This window comes from Acanthaster planci, linkage group LG09 (assembly GCF_054643075.1).
Source record: "Acanthaster planci isolate LZ-2023a linkage group LG09, COTS_SCS, whole genome shotgun sequence".
NCBI lineage: Eukaryota > Metazoa > Echinodermata > Asteroidea > Valvatida > Acanthasteridae > Acanthaster > Acanthaster planci.
Genome location: NC_141785.1, coordinates 13,156,317 through 13,179,009, shown reverse-complemented (window position 1 = coordinate 13,179,009; position 22,693 = coordinate 13,156,317). Strand labels below are relative to the sequence as shown.

General features: G+C 41.8%; 2 protein-coding genes across 4 annotated transcripts in view; one reads left to right on the top strand and one right to left on the bottom strand.

Annotated features, from left to right (window-relative positions):
- Positions 1-1,247, top strand: part of LOC110982218 (GTPase Era, mitochondrial-like) — a 15,736-nt gene extending 14,489 nt beyond the window's left edge. Inside the window, exon 11 of the mRNA XM_022240490.2 lies at positions 160-1,247. Within this exon, the coding sequence (XP_022096182.2) occupies positions 160-267 (108 nt within the window). The 3' untranslated portion in view covers positions 268-1,247. The remainder of the gene's footprint in view (positions 1-159) is intronic.
- LOC110982217 (uncharacterized) lies at positions 1,130-22,693 on the bottom strand. Of its 3 annotated transcripts, none has more exons than XM_022240486.2 (15): positions 22,588-22,693; positions 20,674-20,707; positions 20,397-20,508; positions 19,004-19,187; positions 18,372-18,650; positions 17,868-17,924; positions 17,264-17,366; positions 13,130-13,182; positions 5,847-5,924; positions 5,543-5,649; positions 4,967-5,096; positions 4,657-4,752; positions 4,103-4,250; positions 3,175-3,245; positions 1,130-2,624 (listed from the first exon to the last, which is right to left on the bottom strand). In XM_022240486.2, exons 1-15 carry the CDS (start codon positions 22,607-22,609, stop codon positions 2,347-2,349), a joined length of 1,752 nt encoding a protein of 583 aa, XP_022096178.1. In that variant the 5' UTR covers positions 22,610-22,693; the 3' UTR covers positions 1,130-2,346. The 3 variants fall into 3 exon arrangements, with proteins under 3 accessions (XP_022096178.1, XP_022096179.1, XP_022096180.1); XM_022240487.2 differs by having other exon boundaries at positions 17,264-17,363; XM_022240488.2 differs by having other exon boundaries at positions 18,372-18,647.

Genomic DNA, 22,693 nt, shown 5'->3' with positions numbered 1-22,693 from the left:
TTCAAACCCATTTGCAGTGGTTTGCACAATGGTGATGGTCGATAACTAGTGGACACACACAGCCTGTTTTCCAGACACTACTTCATACAGTTTTGCATTGCATCAATTTCTGGTAAAATCTTTTCAATGTCAACTGAAATGGATTTTAATTTTTTACAGAAACTTTTAAAAAGAAACATTGGCAAGATAGCGCGGGAGGCTGAGCAGGACATGATGAGTGCCTTCCAGTGTGACGTTTACCTATCCCTACGCATCATGCGCAGGTAGCCAACGCTGCTTACAGTGAGGCCACCTTATCACTACTCTGGCTGGCATAGGCATACGTTCAGACCCACGACTAAGATGGCTTTAAGTGCAGTTCTCTTGCTTAGCCAGCAAGGTTTTTATTAAGTTGATGGTATGATTTCTCAAATGCCTGTATTAAAAAAAGAAAGCCAGGGACTTGTCACTATGTAAAGTTAATACATGTAGCCAAGCCCTTCAAACAACCCCTTGGAACATTTTAAACTGATTTTTGTCACAGATTTTGCACATCCTGCATGCAAAAAATTGGACAATATTTCACAAGGTGTATTGACGTGATGCTACTGCAACAGGTCAGTTGAAAGCACAGTTTCCTGGGAGTTGCAAATATCCCTGCAGGCGAGCTTGTCGACCTATCTGGTCATGGAGCCGTGTGCAAAATGCTCTCGGCAAATCGACGACACCGAATTGCAAGATTTGATGCATGTCGAGCACATATGCATGTATTGTACATGTACTAAAATTGAGTAACCAAAACTTCAGTGCATTTGATGCCAAGACCGTCTCGCATGCAAGTTGCTACAGGTGGCCCAAACTAGGAAGCCTTGGGCCAGTTCAGTTGAACCTCTTTAGCAATCCTGAAGAAAAACCTTTTCTGAAGAAAAAAACTGAGCAAAGACAGAAAACCTGAGAGAAAAAGATCCAATCGCACCCCTGTACATTTTCAATGGCCTGCTCATACTGCTTACCACCAAGACCATTTGTGCACATGCGCGCATAATTATGAATTTATTAGTAAAAAGGTCTGTTGAGACACTTTCGTCTATTCTTGCACACCTTTCATGAAAACTCCCTATGAAGAAAAAAATCACCGAAGACACATTCCTGAGTTCTACAAGCACAAAAAGACAATTTATTAACACAGGAACACTGAGACCTTGTATCTAAAAAACCTGTTTTTTAAAAACCAGTTTCCCTCATAGTCTTCAACTGAAATGGAAAAGGCATATGCAGCCAACAAACGGATTAGCCTATTATGAGGTATGGTGGACACAATAGGAGGGCGCTATTTGGTTTGGGTCAAATCCTTTGTGTTCAACTCCAAATTTAACCACTTCAAATAGCGCCCTATCATTGTGTCTGCCATACTTCACAAAAAAATCTCAGTAGTTACAGAGCCTTTTAAAATGTATTTTAGGATGTGTAGCACTACATGGAACAGTTTTTTATGTGAAATAAACATCAATGAAATGACAGTGTCATTAAAGTTTACTGCCAAGTCTTAATGAAAACTAAATAGCAAGTACTAATTGTTTTAACAAATGACATTAATATTAAAATGCCAGTGGGTGTGATGCAGAGTGGAATATTTCTCTAAAAATTACAATTGACAAAAGTAACGACAAAACCAAAAAGGAACGTCAGTCACTTAAAAATAGTTATTTTCATTAAGTTACAAAACCTCCGTCACGAGTGGAGGGTCTTTTCAAACAGCAAGATTAATTCACTGAGCATGAAAAAAATCGCTTCTACATTACCAACTTGTGATGTACATGAATAAGCCATCAAAGTCCGCCTCTTTCAAATTTGTGTAAAAAATGACGTGTCTCTTTCTCACTCCAGCTGCTTCCAGAGTTTCTTCCACCTCATCAAACCTATTCACGTCAACTTGACATCCCCAAATTTACATCCAAATAACAAAACAAAGTTTAAGTCCTCCATCTGGTGCTGGCACTATCACTGGTCTGACACACCTGTCCTTGAACCAGACTAACCGATGTCTTATCTGCTGTGCCTACATTGCCCAACACGCAGTACAGTGCACACTTTCAAAACTTGGCAAGACAAAACAACGGGACTGACATTCTGAATACAGTAAAGTCCATTAAGTTCTGTTCAGATGAACTCGGCGATTTCTTTTTTATAAAGAATTACGTTTGTGAAGCTTGACCCAATTTTGGTGGAGTGCAGTTTTAAACCTCTGCCGCCCTACCTAATATGTACAGATCTTTTTAGAAATACTTAACTACAGCATAAGAAACTGGACTGATACTTCGTACACAGAAAAAAAGAGAACTTCACCAGTTTCTTGCCTCGTCACTTTTAGTACGGACGGAACCTCTCCCCTCCCCGGCGACTGTCTGGGGGACCACCCCTACCGCGGGGGCCAAAGCCACCACGCCCTCCTCTGTCTGCCCCACCTCGCCCACGGGGCGAAAAGCCACCACCGCCGCCACCTCCCCGACCGCCGCGGTCACCAAAGCCGGAGCCACCACCGCGCCCCCGGTCCATCCCACCACGCCCACGGAAACCACCACCGCCGCCACCACGTCCACCACGATCACCGAAGCCCGGACCGCCACTCGGGGCAGGCATGCCACCTGTGGAATGAAAGCAATTGGAAGAAAACCAGTCAACAATGCGGTCTTCCTGTAGATTTCTGGGAGACTGACAGGATCGATGTGCAACTGGAAGCCAAAGGAAAGAGCATACAGGGATGAAGGAAAATCTACAAAACATTAAACATAAAGAGTTGTACATATCGTAATAAAATACTGAGATTCTCCTCCCTTTTTCTAGCTAATACTAGGCACAAGTTTTCTCTGAAAAGTCTAGTATTTTATCAGTCTTGGAAAGTTATTTTTTATACATTCCTAAAAGTATAAACAAAACCCGAAGGACTATAAAACCTTCAGGAATACAGAAACATCCTGAGAAATTTGTCCCCTGATACGGGACCTTCCAATCCGCATAAACTCTTGCTTGGAAATACACAAGGGAAAGGTGAATGCTCCAGGAAGTGCTGACCAAAACATCATTCAGGAAACAATTCTACTTGGTGGTTGATTTTGTAGATTGAGAATCTGGAGACTTGAGAGTTGATAGACTCAACAAAGAGTCTAAAAAATCAACATTGTTTAAGTAGCTTACCATCAGCAGGTCTGGGAGCTCCACACATGTTGCACTTCTCACGACGGGCAAAATTATGATTATTGCAACCACTGAAAATGAAAACAAAGGAATACAGCAAATGAAACATCATCCGTCGTTTCCACCAGCTCAATGTAACAGTAATTACGAGCACTGAATCTGAGTACTAAAATACACGGTGACCTTGTATCTTTTCTCTGTCTACATTGGTATACCTGTTGTAATTTGATCCCCATTTATCGCTTGAAAAATTCAGGGGAGAAAACCGACAAATCCCCACGTTTCTCAGGGTTTCTGGGGCGAGATAGGTGGGGATACAGTGAAATCCACAAGAGAAGGGGGTTGTAAAAAGGAAATATGAAACAGGCCCTGTAACAATGGGTGACAATAAAGTATTGACTTGACAGGGCTTTTGGGAGCTCTTTAGCTAGGCCTAACTTTGCTGTCCAAATGGCTTGGCAAGTTGTGCGTTTTCCTGTACAAGTAGAAAATAACGTTCAAGTCATGTTCAGCCAGAGCGCAGACCGCACGCATAAACCATACACTGAAAGGGGGTGGGGGGGGTGGAAGCCTCACGAGATTTGTCCAGGATTATGGCTCGTTTTACCTCGACACACACACACAAGTGTGTATTTGCCTGCAACTGGGGACCCCCTATTGTTCCTCTTTTGTTTGTACTTTAACTTTTTTACGAGACCACCCATATGTTTTGTACACAGTTGTCAATCGGGGACCCTCTGTCAATCGGGGACCTTATTGTCCTCTATTATTCAGGGTCCCCAACTGAATTCAGAGACAAACTCACAAACACAACAAAATCACCACCAGAATTTGGGGGTCAAAAATCATGAAATCCCCACAAGTTAATAAAATGCCATTTCTGAAGGATACCAGGCACTGGCAGAGAGAGGAATGTATGGGGACTTACTTCTCAGTGCAGATCCAATCTCCCTGACGGGCTCCACCGCCCATGCCACCACCGCCGCCGCCGGGACCCCGGTCACCACCCCGACCTCCACGGAAGCCGCCGCCATCACCATCACGGCCTCCACCACGACCACGGAAACCACCGCCACCTTTTGAAGGGAGGGGGGAAAATTTGCTTGGAGAACTTGGGAAATGATTGGAACCAAATTTTCCTACGCTGAAGCCTAAAGGGGGGTATTAGTTTTGGGCTTCTGGCAAAGTGTTGCATGTCTTTAGCCCTTCAGTTTGAAATTCCAGCATCTGTTTATCCTTCACCTTCTTGGTAATACTTATACATGTACAGTGACACAGAATGATTTCAAAAAAATACCCATATCTATGCTGTGAAATGTTCCCTTCTCAACCTTACACAAGTTCTGTAGGAATCTCCATTTAAACATTCAAAATCCTGCTGGCCGTGAGGCACAAAGAGTATCCATAAATTGACGGCTTCATCCAGTGGATTGGCGGCAAGGCCACTGCATTTCAAGAAGAACGAATAACCCTCTCTCTTACCAAATCCTCCGCCGCCTCGGCCTCTGAAGTTGCCCCCAAAGCTGGGGCGAGATGTGGCAAACTCGACCTTGATGGTATTACCGTAGAAGTCTTTGCCTGGAGGACCGCAAAAGAATTTTTCGGTCAAAGCAGACAAAACAACGGGGGCAGGTGGGATTGCAAAATTTTGTCACGTGCACATGGCAAAACCCTCGACCTATCTCAAACTTCAATACTGGAGTGGGAGCTAAGCTAATTGTTGGCTTGCCAGCTCTTTGGTGACTCGGCCTACTACGCTGCAAGCCAAAGGGTATTTTCTTCAGCGACTTACCGTTGAACCAATCAATTGCTGCCTTGGCAGAGGGAGGGTCATCGTACGTCACCGTAGCCTCCCCAGTCGGCCGTTGGGTCTGCTTGTTCCTGTAGATCCACACCTTGGGTTTGCCCAGCTTCTTGTCAATCTGGGTTTGAGCCAAAAATATCCACGAAAAATCACCTCAAGAAAGCCTTGGACCTTTTGCAGGTTTGTTTTAACTCATGACCGGGCCAACTTATATTAAGACTTTGATCACCATTCTGAGTTTACCCCACTAAGAGACATGTTGCACTATTAAAAAAATGCAGTTGCCTGTACTGACACAAAGCAAAATTCCCTCTGAACCAGGGACCATCAGCCCAGAATTTTCTTGTGAGGTTTTCACAATTTACAATCTCCCTCTCCCTGAAACAAGCCCTTCTTTTTAGTTCAAGGATTCTCTTTAAAAACCCAACATCTTCCAGGGAATTTACATTTTCCCAAGGCAACCAGTTTATCCCCTCAAGCATTTCCACTTCAGAATTCGTCAAATAAAAAAGTCCACAAAGCTAGGCCGTGTTAAGAAAACACCTTGTTTGCTGTCTAGCGTACCTTGATGACACCGATCTTGCCGAAGTAGTCCGCTATCTTGTCTTCTGTGGTCTCGCCAAGTCCACTAATAAAGACCGTATCCGTAGAAAGGTCATTCCTGGGCTCACCTGTTGGACCATATGCAACAGAGCAACAGTGTTTGAGGCTATGCACTTCAAGCGACTTAGCTTTGGCCTATGGTATCCTCAACGTAGCGCACTTTATTCTGCGTGGTCGATGAAGCTGCTTAACGAGTAGCAAAATCCAATGCCCCACAGGAAACTAAAATGTCAAAGATCTGAAGAGAGAATACCAAGCAACTTACCCCCACCATAGGAACTGCCCCCACCAAAGCCGCCACTGCCCCCTCCAGCACCGCCGCCACCACCACCACGGCCAGAATCTGTCACAATAGGAAAACAAAACCCACCTGTAAGTTAACAAGCTTACGACGACCCGACGGGTTTACACTTGGGCACAAATACGCCCTACATAGTCTCAGCTCATTTCATAAACCGTGTTACGATCCTTACGAAAACAGCCAACTCCTGCTCCCTCGTGAATCATACCGACACTAAGGATTGTACAAGTCGCACCAGTGCACACGTGGGTGCGCGCATATTCCATGGAATGCCAATCTCAACAACACAGGTGACAAGTGCAGAACGCTTTCAAGTGAAAATGCCACATTCATATAGTTCCTTAAGCACCTTGGTGACACATTGAATTTGGTATTTACAGCCCATACAATCCACTAAACAAGTACACTTCTAGTGAGTGTACAATAGTAGCATGTTAATAACATCCATGTTTGGTCAAAGCTATGGACATATGATGAAGGAAAATCCCACAGAGCTTTAGTCTGACATACCCTTGCATGTTAGACAACATGCCCATGGCTGCCTAGAAAAGATTTAATCTACCAAGTAGCAACGAGTCCATACAAGATACCATGCAATTCAGTTCTTGTCAATCGTGTATTAAAAACAATGTGACTACAATTTCTCCTTAATTCAGAGTAAACCAGTGAAACTGGCCAACCAAGAATGGTTGACCACATAAGGCTGGGCTAAAAAACAAAACAAAAAAAACCCGAGATGATGCACAGGAGTGTCGGAGGAAATTGAAAAATCCAGGAAATAATCACCAGAGGATTTGAGGGGCCCACAGAAGTGTCAGGTCTATGTATACATATACATCTGCGTTTGCCTATAGGCACCCCTTCAAGTACCAATCTATTGTGTTCTATATCAACTGTTATACATACAAACATAATAACGGTAAACTCAGGTTTTCTAGATTTTAAAAGAGACTGTTTGAAAAACCCCGAGGTCTGGAAAACCCTGATAAAATATCCGGAAATCAGGAAAAAAATCTCAACTCTGGATGCAACATCAAATGGGAAAAGATCCCAAAGCGACAACGGATATAAAGATGCATTTCTGAAGAAATTTCATTGAATCTAGTAAATTTTCCCCATCAAAAATAGGCACTCTCTTGAAAAACCAAACAAAAGAAAAAAAAAGAAAATGAGAGAAAGCAAGTTTGCTGATGGCACACACACACCTGGATCTTAACCCCATCTATAGGAGGGAAAAAAGCTGGTTCCAAAATACCAATGCATATTTACTCTGTTTATCCATGTCACCACATGGAATTAAAGCTTACTACCAACCAAGTCTGCAGGTACAAACGTCAACCTTTTGGAAGCAGCTAACTTCATGTTCTAATGTTTTTTCTTGCACTTCACTCACAGAACTTAGCATGTTTATGCTGTGCCCTTTCCTATCCATGACTGAAAATATATTCAAGAGTATCACCAGCTGGTTGATTGGAACTGACACACACGTGCCAAACGTGTAAGTTGACAAGCGCAGCTCGCATTTGAACATATGATCTGAGTAGACAGTTATCTGATTAATAACAGTCAACCTTGGCACAGTCTTCTGCTGGAATCAATCTCTAAAATTCATTGCGATAGGTATTTCCCCATTGGTGCCTTGAGGCCATTTATGAATACATGTATCCTGGAGTCAACTACCCAAAACATCCCAATCTGTTGCAATGTTTACCCCATTGCTTTTGAAGAAACGTTACGTTTGGATGAGAAAAAAAATCTGCAGCATATCACTTTGTAATAAAAATCATGCATTACACTCTCTGTAGCTTGCGAAGGACTGGTTTCTGGTATCTCCTCAGAACCTACATGTATTAATTTTTAACACTCCTTGAAACTCCACCCTTCAAGCATACAAATCCAATGTACTACACCTGTAATGAGCCACTAGAACACATGCTAAGTGTGCTTATGGAAAGTGAACTCAAATTCAAGTTCACAACCACTTGGTAGAAGCTTTACACCTGTCTTTTATCAATTGAAATGAGCCTCCCTATGAACCTCCACATCTTTCCTCACAGGCTTCAGCATGTATCTTGGTATTTGGAGTTGGAACTACAAGGTACACACAGGGCATGGGCAAGCTGATATACAGCTACCATGAAAACCAGGTACCACAGGATAAGGCCGTGTCCGAAACGGGCTTCCAGAGCTACGGCTAGGTCTAATGTCTATGCGTCTCCATGCATTTCCAATGGAGTGAAGACCTAGACCTAGCTCCAGACAACAGATTCGGATGCAGCCATAGATTTACCGTTCACCAAACATGAATACACAAACCTTGGCCGGGGCCTACTCATTCACCTTTGTTTCTGTTTACCGATGAGTTGGGTGTGAAATGGGACCGAAGCAAAATAAAATAAATTGAAAAATAATAGAAGAAAATGAGCACCTCCTTTACATGGTCTGCCATCACCTTAAGATTATTTTCATTACACTGCAATGTACTGGTAGGCAGGGACCTTGTGTAACAGGTGTAAGGCTAACGCAACAGATGCCACCACTGTTTATCTAATGCCTTACAATTTCCAGTTTTTTTCTGAAATCACAATTTTGTTCTCTTCAAACTAAAAGGTTTTCTTTTTACCACGACGCGTTACTCCTGACAAATGGCTTGCCTGCGCAACAATCCATCCACTCATTGCAATGCAGGCTACCCGGACTCATTTTGCACTTCACATTACGTTGGCATCTTGAAATCGAATGGACGAGCCCTCGGCAGCAGTCTACATGGTCTATATTTTGACACAAACTCTGGGTCCGTGTCCAGATGAAAAATAAACCCCTGCAGTGTTGCTGGGTCACTAGAGATGCTGCTATTACAGCTATATCTACAGGCATTTGGCCAGCGATTGCATCAGGTACAAGACAATGTGTACGCTTGGTGATAAGAAAAATGAAAGTGTTATGAGACCTGTTGCTCCCTTTTACATATGTAACATTAATATTCTACAGAAAATTTCCCAAAAGGCATCATTTTGGCAAACAAGACAGAATTCTGTGCTGTCCTTAGTTTTCTGGGGCATTCTGTCCGCCTTCTGTCTCGAGAAAGTCAGTGGACTTTGTTTATAACTCATGGACAGCACACAAACAGCAACACTGTTTCCTCTTCAACAGTACTTTGGGCAAAGGATACCCTGATCGAACCCATGGCATAGCATTTACAACTTGCAATGCAGAACAGGTCAATTTTTACCTTGTCATAGTTTCACTTTGACCCGATGGCTTCAATGTACTTACACGTGGAGTTTGAAAAATTCCCTAGCTCTTGTAATCAGATCTCTACTTTACAGTTTAGGTTATTTTATGATCTCCATGTACACTGTGTAGGCTGCAATCATTTCCAGTATCAAGTAAGTCATGAGACACATTGAAAAGTGAACGCTACTGATAATACCTTGTTAACACCCCCTCCCCTCCAGAAAATAACAGAATGTGAATTAATTGGGGCTGATATACGATTTCTTGAACAGCAAAGGCTGATATCTGGTATCACCCTCTTCTAAAAGCAAAACTGAAAAGCATCTTAGTTTACTCCTTTCTGGATTTTCCCAGGACAAACTTGTCCTCAAGAGGATGTCCCGCTCCGTAAGAGTTACTCTGTATGACGCAAAACAATTTTACAAAATCGGCACTTTGACTAAGCGAAATCTAGTGAACGGAAGGAGCATTTCAACCTTCGTGTTGATTGGGTCCTTTCACACTGGGTTCAATGAGCCGACAAATTACACCTGTCGGTGTGTGATTTCCAAGGCACACTTTTACTTACAGCATCTCAGTGTACTTCTCAGGCCAAACTTACAGAAGAATGTACCGCTTTGCATGCGTTAACTCTTCACACATGTTGAAAAAATTTTTTTATAGATGGCTATTATGCGTTGCGAAACCTGAAAAACCGAACTGGGCATTAAACCTGTAGTTGCATGCTGTCTATCCATCACATTAGGTTATTAAACCATGTTCCCAGTGAGGAATGTTTGACAAGTTGGATGCAGTGCGCTGCTGGGTCGCTTGAATTACACAACACTCCAACATTAGCCCAAACATCCCAGGTTAAGGTTTTTTATATTTCAATTTGCATCACCAAAGATGAAACAAAACCAAAGTTTAAATAATTTTTTTTTTCAAAAATAGGAACACCTTATTTAGTCATTCTTTACAGCACAGTCTATATTAAAAACTACGACAGCAAATGCAGTGAGCATACGCACACTGCTGCTTAAGTAATTAGCAAACTGCTTTGCTACCCAAAATTTACTCCCGACACTGAACACTTTTTCATTTCTACGTACTTAATTCAAAAAGGAAAAAAAAAATCACAACCCGAACAATTCATTGATACCTGTTTTGATGCCAAAGCTTCATAACAAATTCTCAGAAATAAAAAAAATCCATAAAATAAAAAGACCTTTACTGAATAAGCCAATACCTGGCCTCATGGGAAAAACAAACACACACACACCCGATTAAGACCAAGGATTAAGCATTTCTTGACGGGAAGTGCTTCAGACCCAGTCACATTAACAAATTATCAGACACACGTACATCAGGTGTACATGTACAACACATTCCCAACTGCTTCAGTTTCCACTGAACTCAAGTCAACAATGGGAAAAAAAAAACTAACCGTGTTCTCTAACATGTTCTCTACACTACTCCCATGGAAAAAATTGTAATGATTCGTCTGTTCTCTTGGACTAGGGTTAGCACTCGGGGAGACTGCCACCCATGTTTTTAATCGGGAAACACATACCAGCTAACTGGAGCTGAGCACAAACATACCTACAGTTTTTCTAGAAAATATTAAAATATTATTTTCTCCTCCATATAACCTTAAGCTCGCATTTTAGGAGACAGTACCCAACACAAAAATGTGCCAGTTACTTTGGCTGAAAACAAGCCTGTCATTGCATTTCATTTGCACAGGAAACTCTTATATTCTGTTCTATGCAAATCACACGTCCAGCTTTCTTTGGTGCACAGGAGCATGTGAGCACATATTCATGTGAAGTCACATGCATATTTTTTTCCGTATATACACGTTCACCCCTGCATGTGTTGTATACACTTCTGCTCAATGTTCCAATCTCTTCTCTTGATATCGTTCCAACAGTGGCAAGATATCCTACAGAGTCCATATACATCCATGAGAAAGAGGAGGGTGGTTGTCAAATACATGTCCATGTACATTTATATCAGCTGCATTACAATCCCTTTGTCAAATGTAGTTTCTTGATCTTGACCGATACATAACGATACCAACTCACCCAAACTTACTCTTGGAAATATCTTTTGCTACTAGAATTCCCCTGATCAAGTTCTTCCACCTTCCAAAACTCTTACTCTGGGAATCATAAAGCTACACCTGATGCTTGAAAGCTAATATTCAAGCAGACATGTTTTAGGCCAGAGTCCTATCAATCTAGACCATTTGTATTTTAGTTTCACCAGAAGTGACCCCCCCATCCAAAAGAAAATACCTGTCTCAAAATAGCGATGGGAACAAATCTTACTGACCAAATTCTCAAGTCTATGTTGCAATTATTTAGAGTTTCAGACTTCCGTTAAATCCATCAATCACCTCTTGCTTTCCTTTGATTAAACTGGAAACCAACAATGATAACACTCTTTATGTACCAAGTACAGAAATGTGTCTGATAAGCAAGGGTTCGAGTGGACCACTACCAAAATTAGCTGAAGGTACCTGAAATTGGAAGTGCAAAGCATATACGGCAAGGACAGTCTTTACGTGTAGATGTTCTGTGGTGCATTTTACAGCCTCCTAGTGCACCCACTGAATTGTTTGTTGCAATTTAGGCTACGCATATTTTTATTTAACTTTGTCTTCGTATCCGTCTGAAATTCCTGAAGGTTAAAATGAACCAGTATGAACAGGTATACACGTACCAAAGTTGTGAAGATTGAGGTTTGTAGAGTGAGTTGGCCCTTTTTCACACCTGATCCGACTCAATTTTCAAGATTTCAATTCTTTGTTACACAGAATGCACACCGCAGGCTTTTGGATTTAGCAGGCACAGACTGTGTTTGCCTGTCCATCTACTACAGTGTATTCCATCCACGTCCATTTTCCCAGCTTTGTAGCTTGAAGATCAGTCTTGTCAAAGGTTGTATCCAAGTCAGAGCCTCTTTGGATTATTATACATTTTGTGTTACACTGATATTACAATGAGTTTATGTCCAAAAATAAAGCTCGTACAAAACGATGCACACAGAGCACGCAAGAACCGTGCCATAATGCATGACACAAAACCTTGGCGCTACCTGCGCCAGTTGTTACGAAGCAGTTGTCACAAATTTCCAGCCACAAATTTCCAGTGAAATGTGTGCTACTGCGAGTCCCACTGACACTATATGAATATTGATATTTCAATTGCAGCCAATCACAACACAATGACCAGATGGTCCCAGTATGCTGTTAACACGCAAGACTTGCGCTATACACTGTATGTCCGTAAATGTACATATACAGAAGAGTAAGTCACATGCATTACAGTGTAACAGTACTGCTCTGTGTCGGAAGGAGGACGTGCAAAGTTTGGTCCGACTGTCGCGTCACGTCCGTAGAAAAAGAAAAATGGAAAAATTGGCGCTTGCGCAAAGAAAAAAATATGGCAAAAAAGTGGAAAATGAAATTCGGCACACTCAACAAAAAGCGGAAGTCTAGTAAAAAGCAGAGACTTCACACCCCTGGATAAGGCAGTGAAACACCAATTTCATTTCTAGACCCCTCTTCACTAAACTGATTCCTCTTTTGTTCAATTCGTTACCAAAGGAGCAAACAAATGTCAAGTGTTGGACAAATGGTTACAAGTTCTCCACAAATTAACTTTTTGCATTTTCATGCACTTTGAAAAAGTACCACTCACCGGCTATGCTGAAAACTTGCGGTGCTTGAACAATTCATGAAAACAATCATTCAATGTAAAAATTCTTGAGGATGTCATGAGACCATCTATCTACAATGTTTGCTTGCACATTGTAAAAAAAACATCTTTTTGACACAATGATTGTACTTTTTCCATCTCCAATATTGAGAAAGAAAAAACAAAAATCCCCCCCCCAAAAAAAAACTTGTTTACCATAAATTACATGTATTTCCAGTGCCTCAGTTTTCATGTATTACCAACACTGATGAAAAACCAACCCCCCAAAAAATTAACAAAGAGGCACAAAATCAACACCCAACTTACCACCAAACTTATTGAATCCCCCTCGGCTGGCGCCTCCGCCGCTTCGGTCACCACTGAGAAGGAATTTGCAGGAGATACATGGTAGGGTTTGTTAATGCTTAGGAGGCAGGGGACCAGACCCAGGTTCTACCCCAAGTCTCCGAAGTCCCCTGGATCACTGTAAGCTCCAGGGTTGAATGATCAGGTTCACTTTAAAGGAAGATTGGTTTTGCATTTTCCATACATTTACATTTATCTTACAGAATCTACTCAACTATTGCATCTATCCCATGAATTTCTACAACAATTGCAACAGACCAATCCTCCATCACGGACTACTAGTGACCAATCACGTGATTTCTCTGAGTCACATGACTGTGTCATTTTGAGCAAACGCTACTGACAAATCAATACACACTAAAATAGACTGATCCTGACACAGGCAACCAATCACGTGACTTACCCCAGTCACGTGATCACAAATGCAATTTGAAAAACCAAGGATTTTTGGAGAAAGAAATGGCTCATGCTCTAAAAAAAGACAACTCTGAACTGAGTTCCAACATAGGACGCAATCTTCATTGGGACTAAAAATTTGGTTGCCTCAGATCAATCTACATACATGTATCTCAATAAATACAAAAACATACAATATTTCAGAATTTCTTTAACGACGAGAAATTACTGATTACATTAACTCTGGTTTGCAATAATCAACTGAACATTACAAATGCACACTTCCAAATATTACAAATCACCAAACATGCTGTCATAAATAACTACCATACAACAAGAAAGATATTTTGGAGTTAACACCAAGGGCCAAGTTACTTTAACACACGTTCAGACTACCTTTCATATTACACCTAAAAAAAGCATTTACATGTATGTTGCCATACACCAATGTACTTATTTGAACATTGTTTTCCCCACCTGTAAGAGAATTGTCGACATTCAAGTAAAATGGACTCCACTGATCCAAGGTCCATGAGCCTAGGTCTGTATCATATATTATCAAAATTCTGACAAATCATTTTCACTGTGTTCTTGATGAAGGGCTTGATGCTGCATACTTACCCACTCAACCTTCACTCACATGTATTCTGGAATGAAAATTGGAAGTTGAGAGATACATGCACATGGCAGATACAAGTGCCAATCTTGCTAGGGATGGAACATCCTTCAATATTTCTGTCTGTTCAACACTATCCCAATGGCTTGAGTGCATGCTCCTTGCGCAACTAGGTCCAGCAGCATTAAACGTCTCCCTCTGGTTATCTTTGATCGGTTCTCATGTGAAGCTCTGAAGAAAATCCTTCAAACGGTAAGAAAACCAGACTCAACTCCAGTCAACTGACCAGGGGTAGACACTGTGGGATGAGCAAAACTGTCGAGCACTGGCATTTTCTTTAACATACCAGTTTTTCAAGGCTGTTGATAGCTTACAGGATATGAGTTCAAGACGAGGATTCCATGTGAAAATAGCACTTGAGTTTTGTACAAAGAACAAAGAATCATAGCCCCCAAAAATTATTATTTAGCTTCCAACAATCCTGAAATCTGGGGAAAACCAAAGAAATCACACTCCTCAAATTCAGTGGCACGATTGCAGCTGCGGCTTTGATGGGCTTGCAGGCACCTGTGAAAAATGTTAAGGAGGCATTTTTCTGCAGTTGCACATCCATTCTTCAGTGGCATGACTCCTTACCGGTGATGGAAGTGCTCCAACCTTGAAATTTTCCAGTCCTTGGACACTTGCATTCTGTTTTCAGTCTTGGTTTTGGAATTCCTGATTCTAATGAAGGGAAGTCTATGGTGTGGAGAAAATATCTCGTGTCAGCTTTTTACATGCCGAGCTCTCATTCCGCAGTCTTCATCACGCGTTTGCCACTTGTGACATCGAAGCAAAGAGCAGACTATCTTTTGCATATTTCTACTCACACAGAAGCCAGATATGCCTGAATAATTGCACATTCACAGAATTTTCAGTACATCCACGAACAGCAGTTCTCTTGTCAAGAAACACACTCCATGTCTACCACATTGACGATATCATGAGGCCGGGGCAAGTGTGAATTTCACAGTATGAATTCCAACTAGAACAGTGGCAGAGTTACTGATGTGAAATATTGCTAATTAGTAAAAAATGATGGACTTTAGCTGTACCATTTGACATCACGGACCACAGACAGCCAGCAATCAACACGGATGCATGTACATAAAGCTGCAACACTGATATCTGCTTTGACCAGTAAACGGATGTTGTAGAATCACGGCAGCCAATGAAGTGCACTTAGCTCTACTGGATTCAGTTTGTTTCACTCGACAAACAAGCCACCATATTGGTATACACATATCTTGTGCACAAACAAAGTAATCTCAACATTCCTGGTTTAGGGAAAGGGGTCAAAGTTTTGCAGCCGAGTTAAAAAAAACAACTAAAACTGTCTGTCTCGATAAATGTGGGTGATGCCACACTCTGGAGACAGGGACAAAACTACTCAAGTGGTGACAGTTTCCTTCAGTGTTTAGAAGCATTCATACAAACTTCAAATTGGAGTAAATTGGAGGACGGAGAATGGGCATCAGGTGTGCTGAATGAAAACGCAGTGTGACATTCCCGTACTGGCAGTGGCTGCGATCTTTTTCTGCTGCTGAAATCGTTCAACCTTTCTTCAAACCTCAGGACCTGTTCCTCATTATTTTTCCATGGACATGAGAAAGAAATTAATCTACAGGACACATAATTTGAAAAGAAAATATTCAAGTATAAAGTACAAGTCTCAAGCTTCAAAAAGTTTTTTTGTACGCCAAATCCACTTGCTGCACGAACTGTACATGGAAAGTCTCTCCAAAATGTACACTCGGTAATACTTGAAAAATTGGTATGAAAACTCTGATACCCAATCTGTGTCATCACTGCTCAAGTGTGACAGCGCATTTCTAGCAAATTTGCATTTGTATGTACCTGCTGTGAGCTTGGGATCAACAAACATGCAAGGAGTGGAGGCATACAAGAGATTGAAATGACTAGTTCTAATTTAAATATTAAATATTAACCACAATTTAAATCATAAAAATGGGTAACAAAAATGGGACATGACTGATACGGACGCTAGTTACAAAAATTATATATCCTGTGAATTAGTTTGCCAAATGTGACGAAAAAAATTAACATACAATTTCATTTTCCCACTTAAAACTATTGAACATATTTACCACTTGCTGCATGAAACTGGATTTTCTTACACGATGCCATACATATATTACATGACATTTTGTACACCAGAAGTACAAAATTCAAACACCCGTAAGACATACGTTACACCGTTTCAATACTGTTAACACCACTTAACAAAATGTCTCAATACAATTTCTTCTATGTAATACTTTTTAAAGAAAAAACAATACTACTACCCAAATGTCAGTATATACTGCAATAAGCTGATTTACCGAAACATTTTACACGAAAACACATTACGCTCTTAAAGACGTTATTTGTTCATGTGAACATGTTACAAAATTATCAATACTAACAAAGGAAACTTCTTTATTTGTCATGTAATAGGTTTCATTGAACAAAACCTGTGGAAGTTTCGGATCTGCGGAGAGAGTAACAGCACCTAGATGCTGGTTAACAAAAAACAGACAATCACACGACACATTTCAAGAGCATGTTGAAGAAGTGTCATTGTGAATTGTTTCATTAAAAAAAATTCCCCCAAGTCTAGTATTTTTCTATGCAGCACAGGACGGGGTAAAATGAAAAAGAAAAAACAAAAACAAAAAAAAAAACACCAACAACTATTCCCCAATAAATTGTGGTGCATTTTATGCACAATCTTGACCAGTTTTACATTTCCATAACAAATAACCCACCAACGCATGGAAAAACATCATGAGCAATTTGTATCACAACACCAGTACCACACAGCTGTGAACAATCCACAACTAGCTGAAACGGGTACATGCGCCCAATAAGTTAGGCACTTCTCACTAAGTAACCCACCTATGTCTACAAAAAAACCCCGAAACGCAGCTTTTGTGGATTGCAGGAATGCAGACCGTCTGGCTTAAAAGGCGACACTAAAAAAAACCTCCAGACCCTTATGGCCGAAACTAATGTCTAAACCGTCTATCTGGACTGCAACTTACCCGTATCCTCCACCACCACCACCTCCAGCGCCGCGGCTACCGCGATATCCACCACCTGAGTCCCCTCCGTAGCTGCCACCTCCCCCACTAGGAGGTCCACCTGCTGGGAAGGCAATGGAAGGGGTGTTGAAATAACCACACACAACCGTTCATATAAGGTATCCCTCCCCACGGAACAGGAGCCAATTTCCACTGGGACTTGATCTTTTCTGTTTGACAGCGTAAATGCCAGCACTCTTGCAAACCTGGTATTGTTGATTTGGTTGGCTGCTGGCGAAATGGGTGAGTGATCAAAGCTGCGATACTCCAATAGAGACTATGTGTTCACGCGTCCTCAGAGGGCAAAGAGTGTGAAACACTGGGATATGTTCAACTAAACCTTTTGTGCATTCCTTCGAACTAAAGCAAAATAACAAAACAGCCTCTGAAACACGATGGAGACAACCTCTACATGGTTTCCTTTCTGTTTTCTCATGCAACAATCACTTCTTTCTGACCAGCTCAAAGTTCTAATCACATGCCATGTGCCACAATCAAGAAGTCAATATCATTCCTGGACCATCACAGTCAGTCAAAGCATCCAAGCACAGAACCACTGACGTACCTTGCCCTCCACCGTACCCCCCGGAAGAACCTGTTGACTGTTGGCCATATCCACCACCTGCACCACAGAAACATGAACACTAGTCAGCTGGCCGACCATTAGCAAAGACAGAATGGTTACAGAGGGCCAAAGCGACACTGGCCAGGAGTACTCTGTCACATTGGAGGGTCTGTCACCCCAACATTGTATCACATGAGGAACTTTAACTCAACTAAACTGTTTCTTTTGAACTTCCTTACTTAAACTCCTCCATCTGTACACAGGCCAACTTTGGGTAGTATGACCAAGCACTCAATTTGAAGGTTTCAGATAGAGAGGTATCTGGGTATGTCGTCTACTTTGTTGGCCATTTTGGGGACACAGTTACGAATGAATGCAAAATGCATAAAATTACAACTTGAATACCATGTTCGTCAATGACAGTCAAGCTTGCTTTTTAAAATCCAAAAACTACTGAAAACGTACATGAAAAATACAAAGACTGACAATGAAAACAAATCTTACTTGGCTTGGGCGGTTCTGGGGCACTGTAGGACCCCTGGCCACCCTGGTGGCTGTACCCGCTACTCTGTGACTGAGGCACACTCTGCTGGTAGGACTGGCCCCCACCTCCGCCTCCACTCCCCGTGCTGGTGCCACTTGAGTAGCCAACCGTGCTAGGCTGGCTGTAACCCCCCTGGGGGGTAGACTGGGCGTACCCTCCCTGGGCTGAGGTCTGGCTGTAGCCCGTCACAGCGGGTGTGGTGCCTGCTGTGCTCTGGCTGGGATAGCCCGTCTGGCCTGCTACCATAAGCAAAGTACCAAACACAGTCTGAGGCTGCAACATTCAATATATCTGAGCTAAAACACAACATTTCTATGACCACTGTGTTGGATATTCCAAGACCATCTTCTATTAGGTCTAATAAAATGTCTCGTTGATGCATATTCAGAGAGCGTTTAAGGATGCAATTTTCTTACCGGCAAATTAGTAAGACATTCTTTGAATTTGTGGCCGCATTGTTTTGGGTGAATTTTTTCAGCAAGGGTTCAAAACAATAATACAATTATGTTCCAGGCTACATGTAATTAGACAAGATCTGCATAAATGGCTCATAGTGGCCATTTGGAGGGACTAGGGACTACACTTCACCTACCAGACTGGCCATAAGTGGGTTGTGACTGCCCGTATGTGGATACCGGCGTGGTGTAAGATCCAGTACTCTGCTGGTAGCCGCTTGCCGCCGTTCCGGCTGTGGGCTGAGCATACCCGCCTTGCTGTGACTGTTGGCTGTAGTCATAGCCAGTAGCCGCCGGCTGTGCACCGTAGCCTGTCTGCGTCTTTGATGAATTCAAACAGTATTGCATTGTTATGAAGTATTCAATATGCAACTGTGGAGTAGTTTTGCCCAACTCTTGCACACAACGGCTCAAGTACCCATTCATGCTTTTACTTTTAACATACTGTAAGACAAGAATGCAAGCTCACATTACCGCGCAAGGAAACTTCAACCTTAACCATCAGTCTTTCAAAATCTTTGGGGGATTGAGGCTGCATGGCAAAATTGCACTGCTGATTGCGAAGGATGCATTGTCACAAGGTTGTGGGTTGGACCTTGTGTTATGTTTAGCCATGCATAACTTCCTGCCCGCATGTTCTGTGAAATCCTCCATACTGCTCCAGGATTTTGAAAGATAGAGGTAGTGGGCACCCCTCCCCAAAACATATGCAAGAAATATTGCTAGATTTTGGAGGACTGAGGCTGTATCCAAATTTTTCATGGTGGCAATTGGGAGATTTTGAAGGATTGAGATGTAGCCTAGCCAAAAGTCTTCCTTTACTCATCCAAAGAAGAGGCCTCAGTCATTATTTTCAAACATACTGGCAGGTTTACAAACAGAGACACAGAGATGCCAACTTTTCAAAATGCAAAGTGTAATCCTATCACACGACCTATTATACATGTACTTCTCAAAAGAAACACATTCAAACCCTTCGAGTTGAAGTTTAATGCAATAGTAATGATAGCCAAGGCCCCCGAAAATAGTTCTACTTCCGGTTTCCTAACTAACCCTAATTATACGGCCCTTACAATTTTTTGGGCAAGTTAAAAAAAAAAAGAAAAAATAGGCCTATCAGAAAATATCCCGTTATCTTGTCTTTCTTCACAAGACGCCTCTCAGCAACTTCTTTACACGTCAAAACACATGTATGGAAATGTTTTCCTGCTTACATCCACAACTTTTAAAAAGAAACTTCCATTTTTATGAAGTTCCCTTTGCATTTCGCTATCGCAGTGGTGGAAAAGACTTGTGCAATGCTCAATGCAATGACACTACGAACATCTAACAAAAGAAACACAGTGCACTAACAAGGAGCATCCATTGTCTAAATCGTCTAAATTTAAATTGTCTAAATCTAAATCGTACACGTACAAGTTGGCATCTCTGGTGACTCAGTTTGCCATTTCGGCTGTCCTGTCAAACAAATCACAAAGAGGGCCTCTGAGCGAAGCCAATGAGTGTACTACATGTACATGTAGGTGTTACCTGGCCATACGCTCCCTGCTGGGCCTGGCCATAGCTAGCTGTGGACTGCTGGGCCGGAGGTGCTGTACCTGCTGCTGGTTGTTGATAGCCCTGGCTACTGCCATAGCTATACCTATAGGGGAAACCGAGTAAAAAGCACAACTAGGGAAAGACTTTCAGCACAATTTTAGTTAGCATAATTCTTTGGCATGTGTGGGCGTTAAGTCATTTCAGGATCAAGTGGATGCCAAGCGTGGAATTTAAATTTGAAATCAACAGCAAAGTAACGAGAGCTCACCCTTGGGCCTGCTGAGTGCCATAAGCACCGTATTCTGTGAGGTGGAAAGGAAAACATTCATATTTAGTTGAGAAATTTAGATTTGTCAAATGGAATGTCAATACAAGCCCCATTCATCTAAATGTCAAGGTAGAGCACTTTGAATTATGAACTGGTACTCATGGTAGCTGTGACCACATCTAGTTGTATGCCGGCCAATGTGTCACTCAGGAAATAGTTGTTGGCTTGCACGTGTAGACACTGTATGCTTATTAAGAATGGTCCGCCTCATGGCTGGCGCATCATGATGTCGTCTCAAGGTATGTTCACATACAATTTGAATTGCTAAACGAAGATTGCAACTTAAAGCTCGGCTGATGAGCATTTCCAATTTCAACGAAAAATTTCTCTTTTCATCCCATATACGAGTAAACCTTACCACCAGTCTATCGGAATCTTTGATTCCCACTGAATTCTGAAGTGGGCGCATTAGACAGTCTCAAGACTGGTAGGGAGGGAGGTGAATTCTAAGGATTCTGACTCTGGGTATAAGCTATTTATAGTGAAATGAATTAATGGGAACGGAAAACCTATGAATGTTATTTGGACTCTACTATCGCCGACCAAATCCAAATGATAAAAAAGGCATATCATAGGCCCACTAAGAGTGCAAGTTACTCAAACTATAGGGCGTGCATTAATGAGTGAGGGGGCTGTTTGGATGTGGGACCGTCTGAAATATTACATATAGGCAAAAGTGGTTTCAAAAAGGCTGATGGATTGATTTGTCGTTTATTTCCCCAGATTTTATTGAAAAAATATCCACGAAAGCCATAATTTGTGGCTGTGAGATCTGCAGACGCATTGAACCAAAATCACATGACAGATGATGTAATATGAGTGACAGAATTCTTCTTCAGGGAAGAGATGAAACCAAAGTGAGAGGCTGAGAGCTGACGTTTCCGTTGAATGAAGTAAACAACAAGAAAATTCAAAGTCCAAGCAATGAAACAAACTCTGTTTAGAATATCTAATACAGTGATAAGATACTACATGTACCAATGGGCTTTTCCAAGACTTGGGCAGCAGATTAGATGTCTGGACTTGAAACAGCCGTCAAGACGATGAACGGTCAATTGACATAATGTTCAACGACCTTATTTTAAAGATGGCGACTGTGAGAGCGAGCCCGTGAGATTGAATGGGTGAAGGCAAAAAAACTGGAAAATACCAGAACGCGGGAGTGAATCATTCAATAAATGGCGCTAAGAAAGCGGGGATGCTAAGGATCATCTCTGCGTGCAAAAGAAATTGCGCCCACAATGACAAGTGGGTACGCGGAAATGTTCAATATGCCGACACGAAATTGCGTATATGGATGTGTGGCTAAGGATGGATCGAGAGTGAGAATCCGTGCCACAGTAGTGGGGTTAGGCCAGTTATGGAAATGATATTCTTGAATTTTGTTTATTATTTTCTTGTTTTCCAGAGGGAGGCTGAGGGCTTAGCCACAGTCCCATAAGAAAAAGGTTTTCTCCATAGGCCTAATCAATTTTGACTTAATGCACAGCTAGTACATACGACATTGACAGCGTGCAGCATTACATTACCCTCCTGAAACGGGCCGCGCATTTTGTGCACTAACAAAGCACGATGTGCTAATATCCAGTCTTTATCAATGAGCACGCCACAACCGAGCTGGTCCCACTCATACTCTCTGCTTACACAATACGTACGTGCATAGTACCAGTCACGCGAATCCGTTTCGGGACGCTAACGTGACAATTTTTTACCTTTTCCAAAATCAGTAGATATGATAATTCTTAGAGGGTGTTTTACACCAGAAACTTCCATAAAGATTATACATGACTTTGGGAGACATTGCAGGTCCCCAAACATTGTATGACGATAAATATCGGAACATAAAATACTCACGTGAATCAACGTTGGACGACATCTTCACTGAGTACGCCAAGCTCAACCTCAGTCTGGTTCACGTTCCTGAATGCATTCAAAAGGCACATCATTTCGTTACATACAC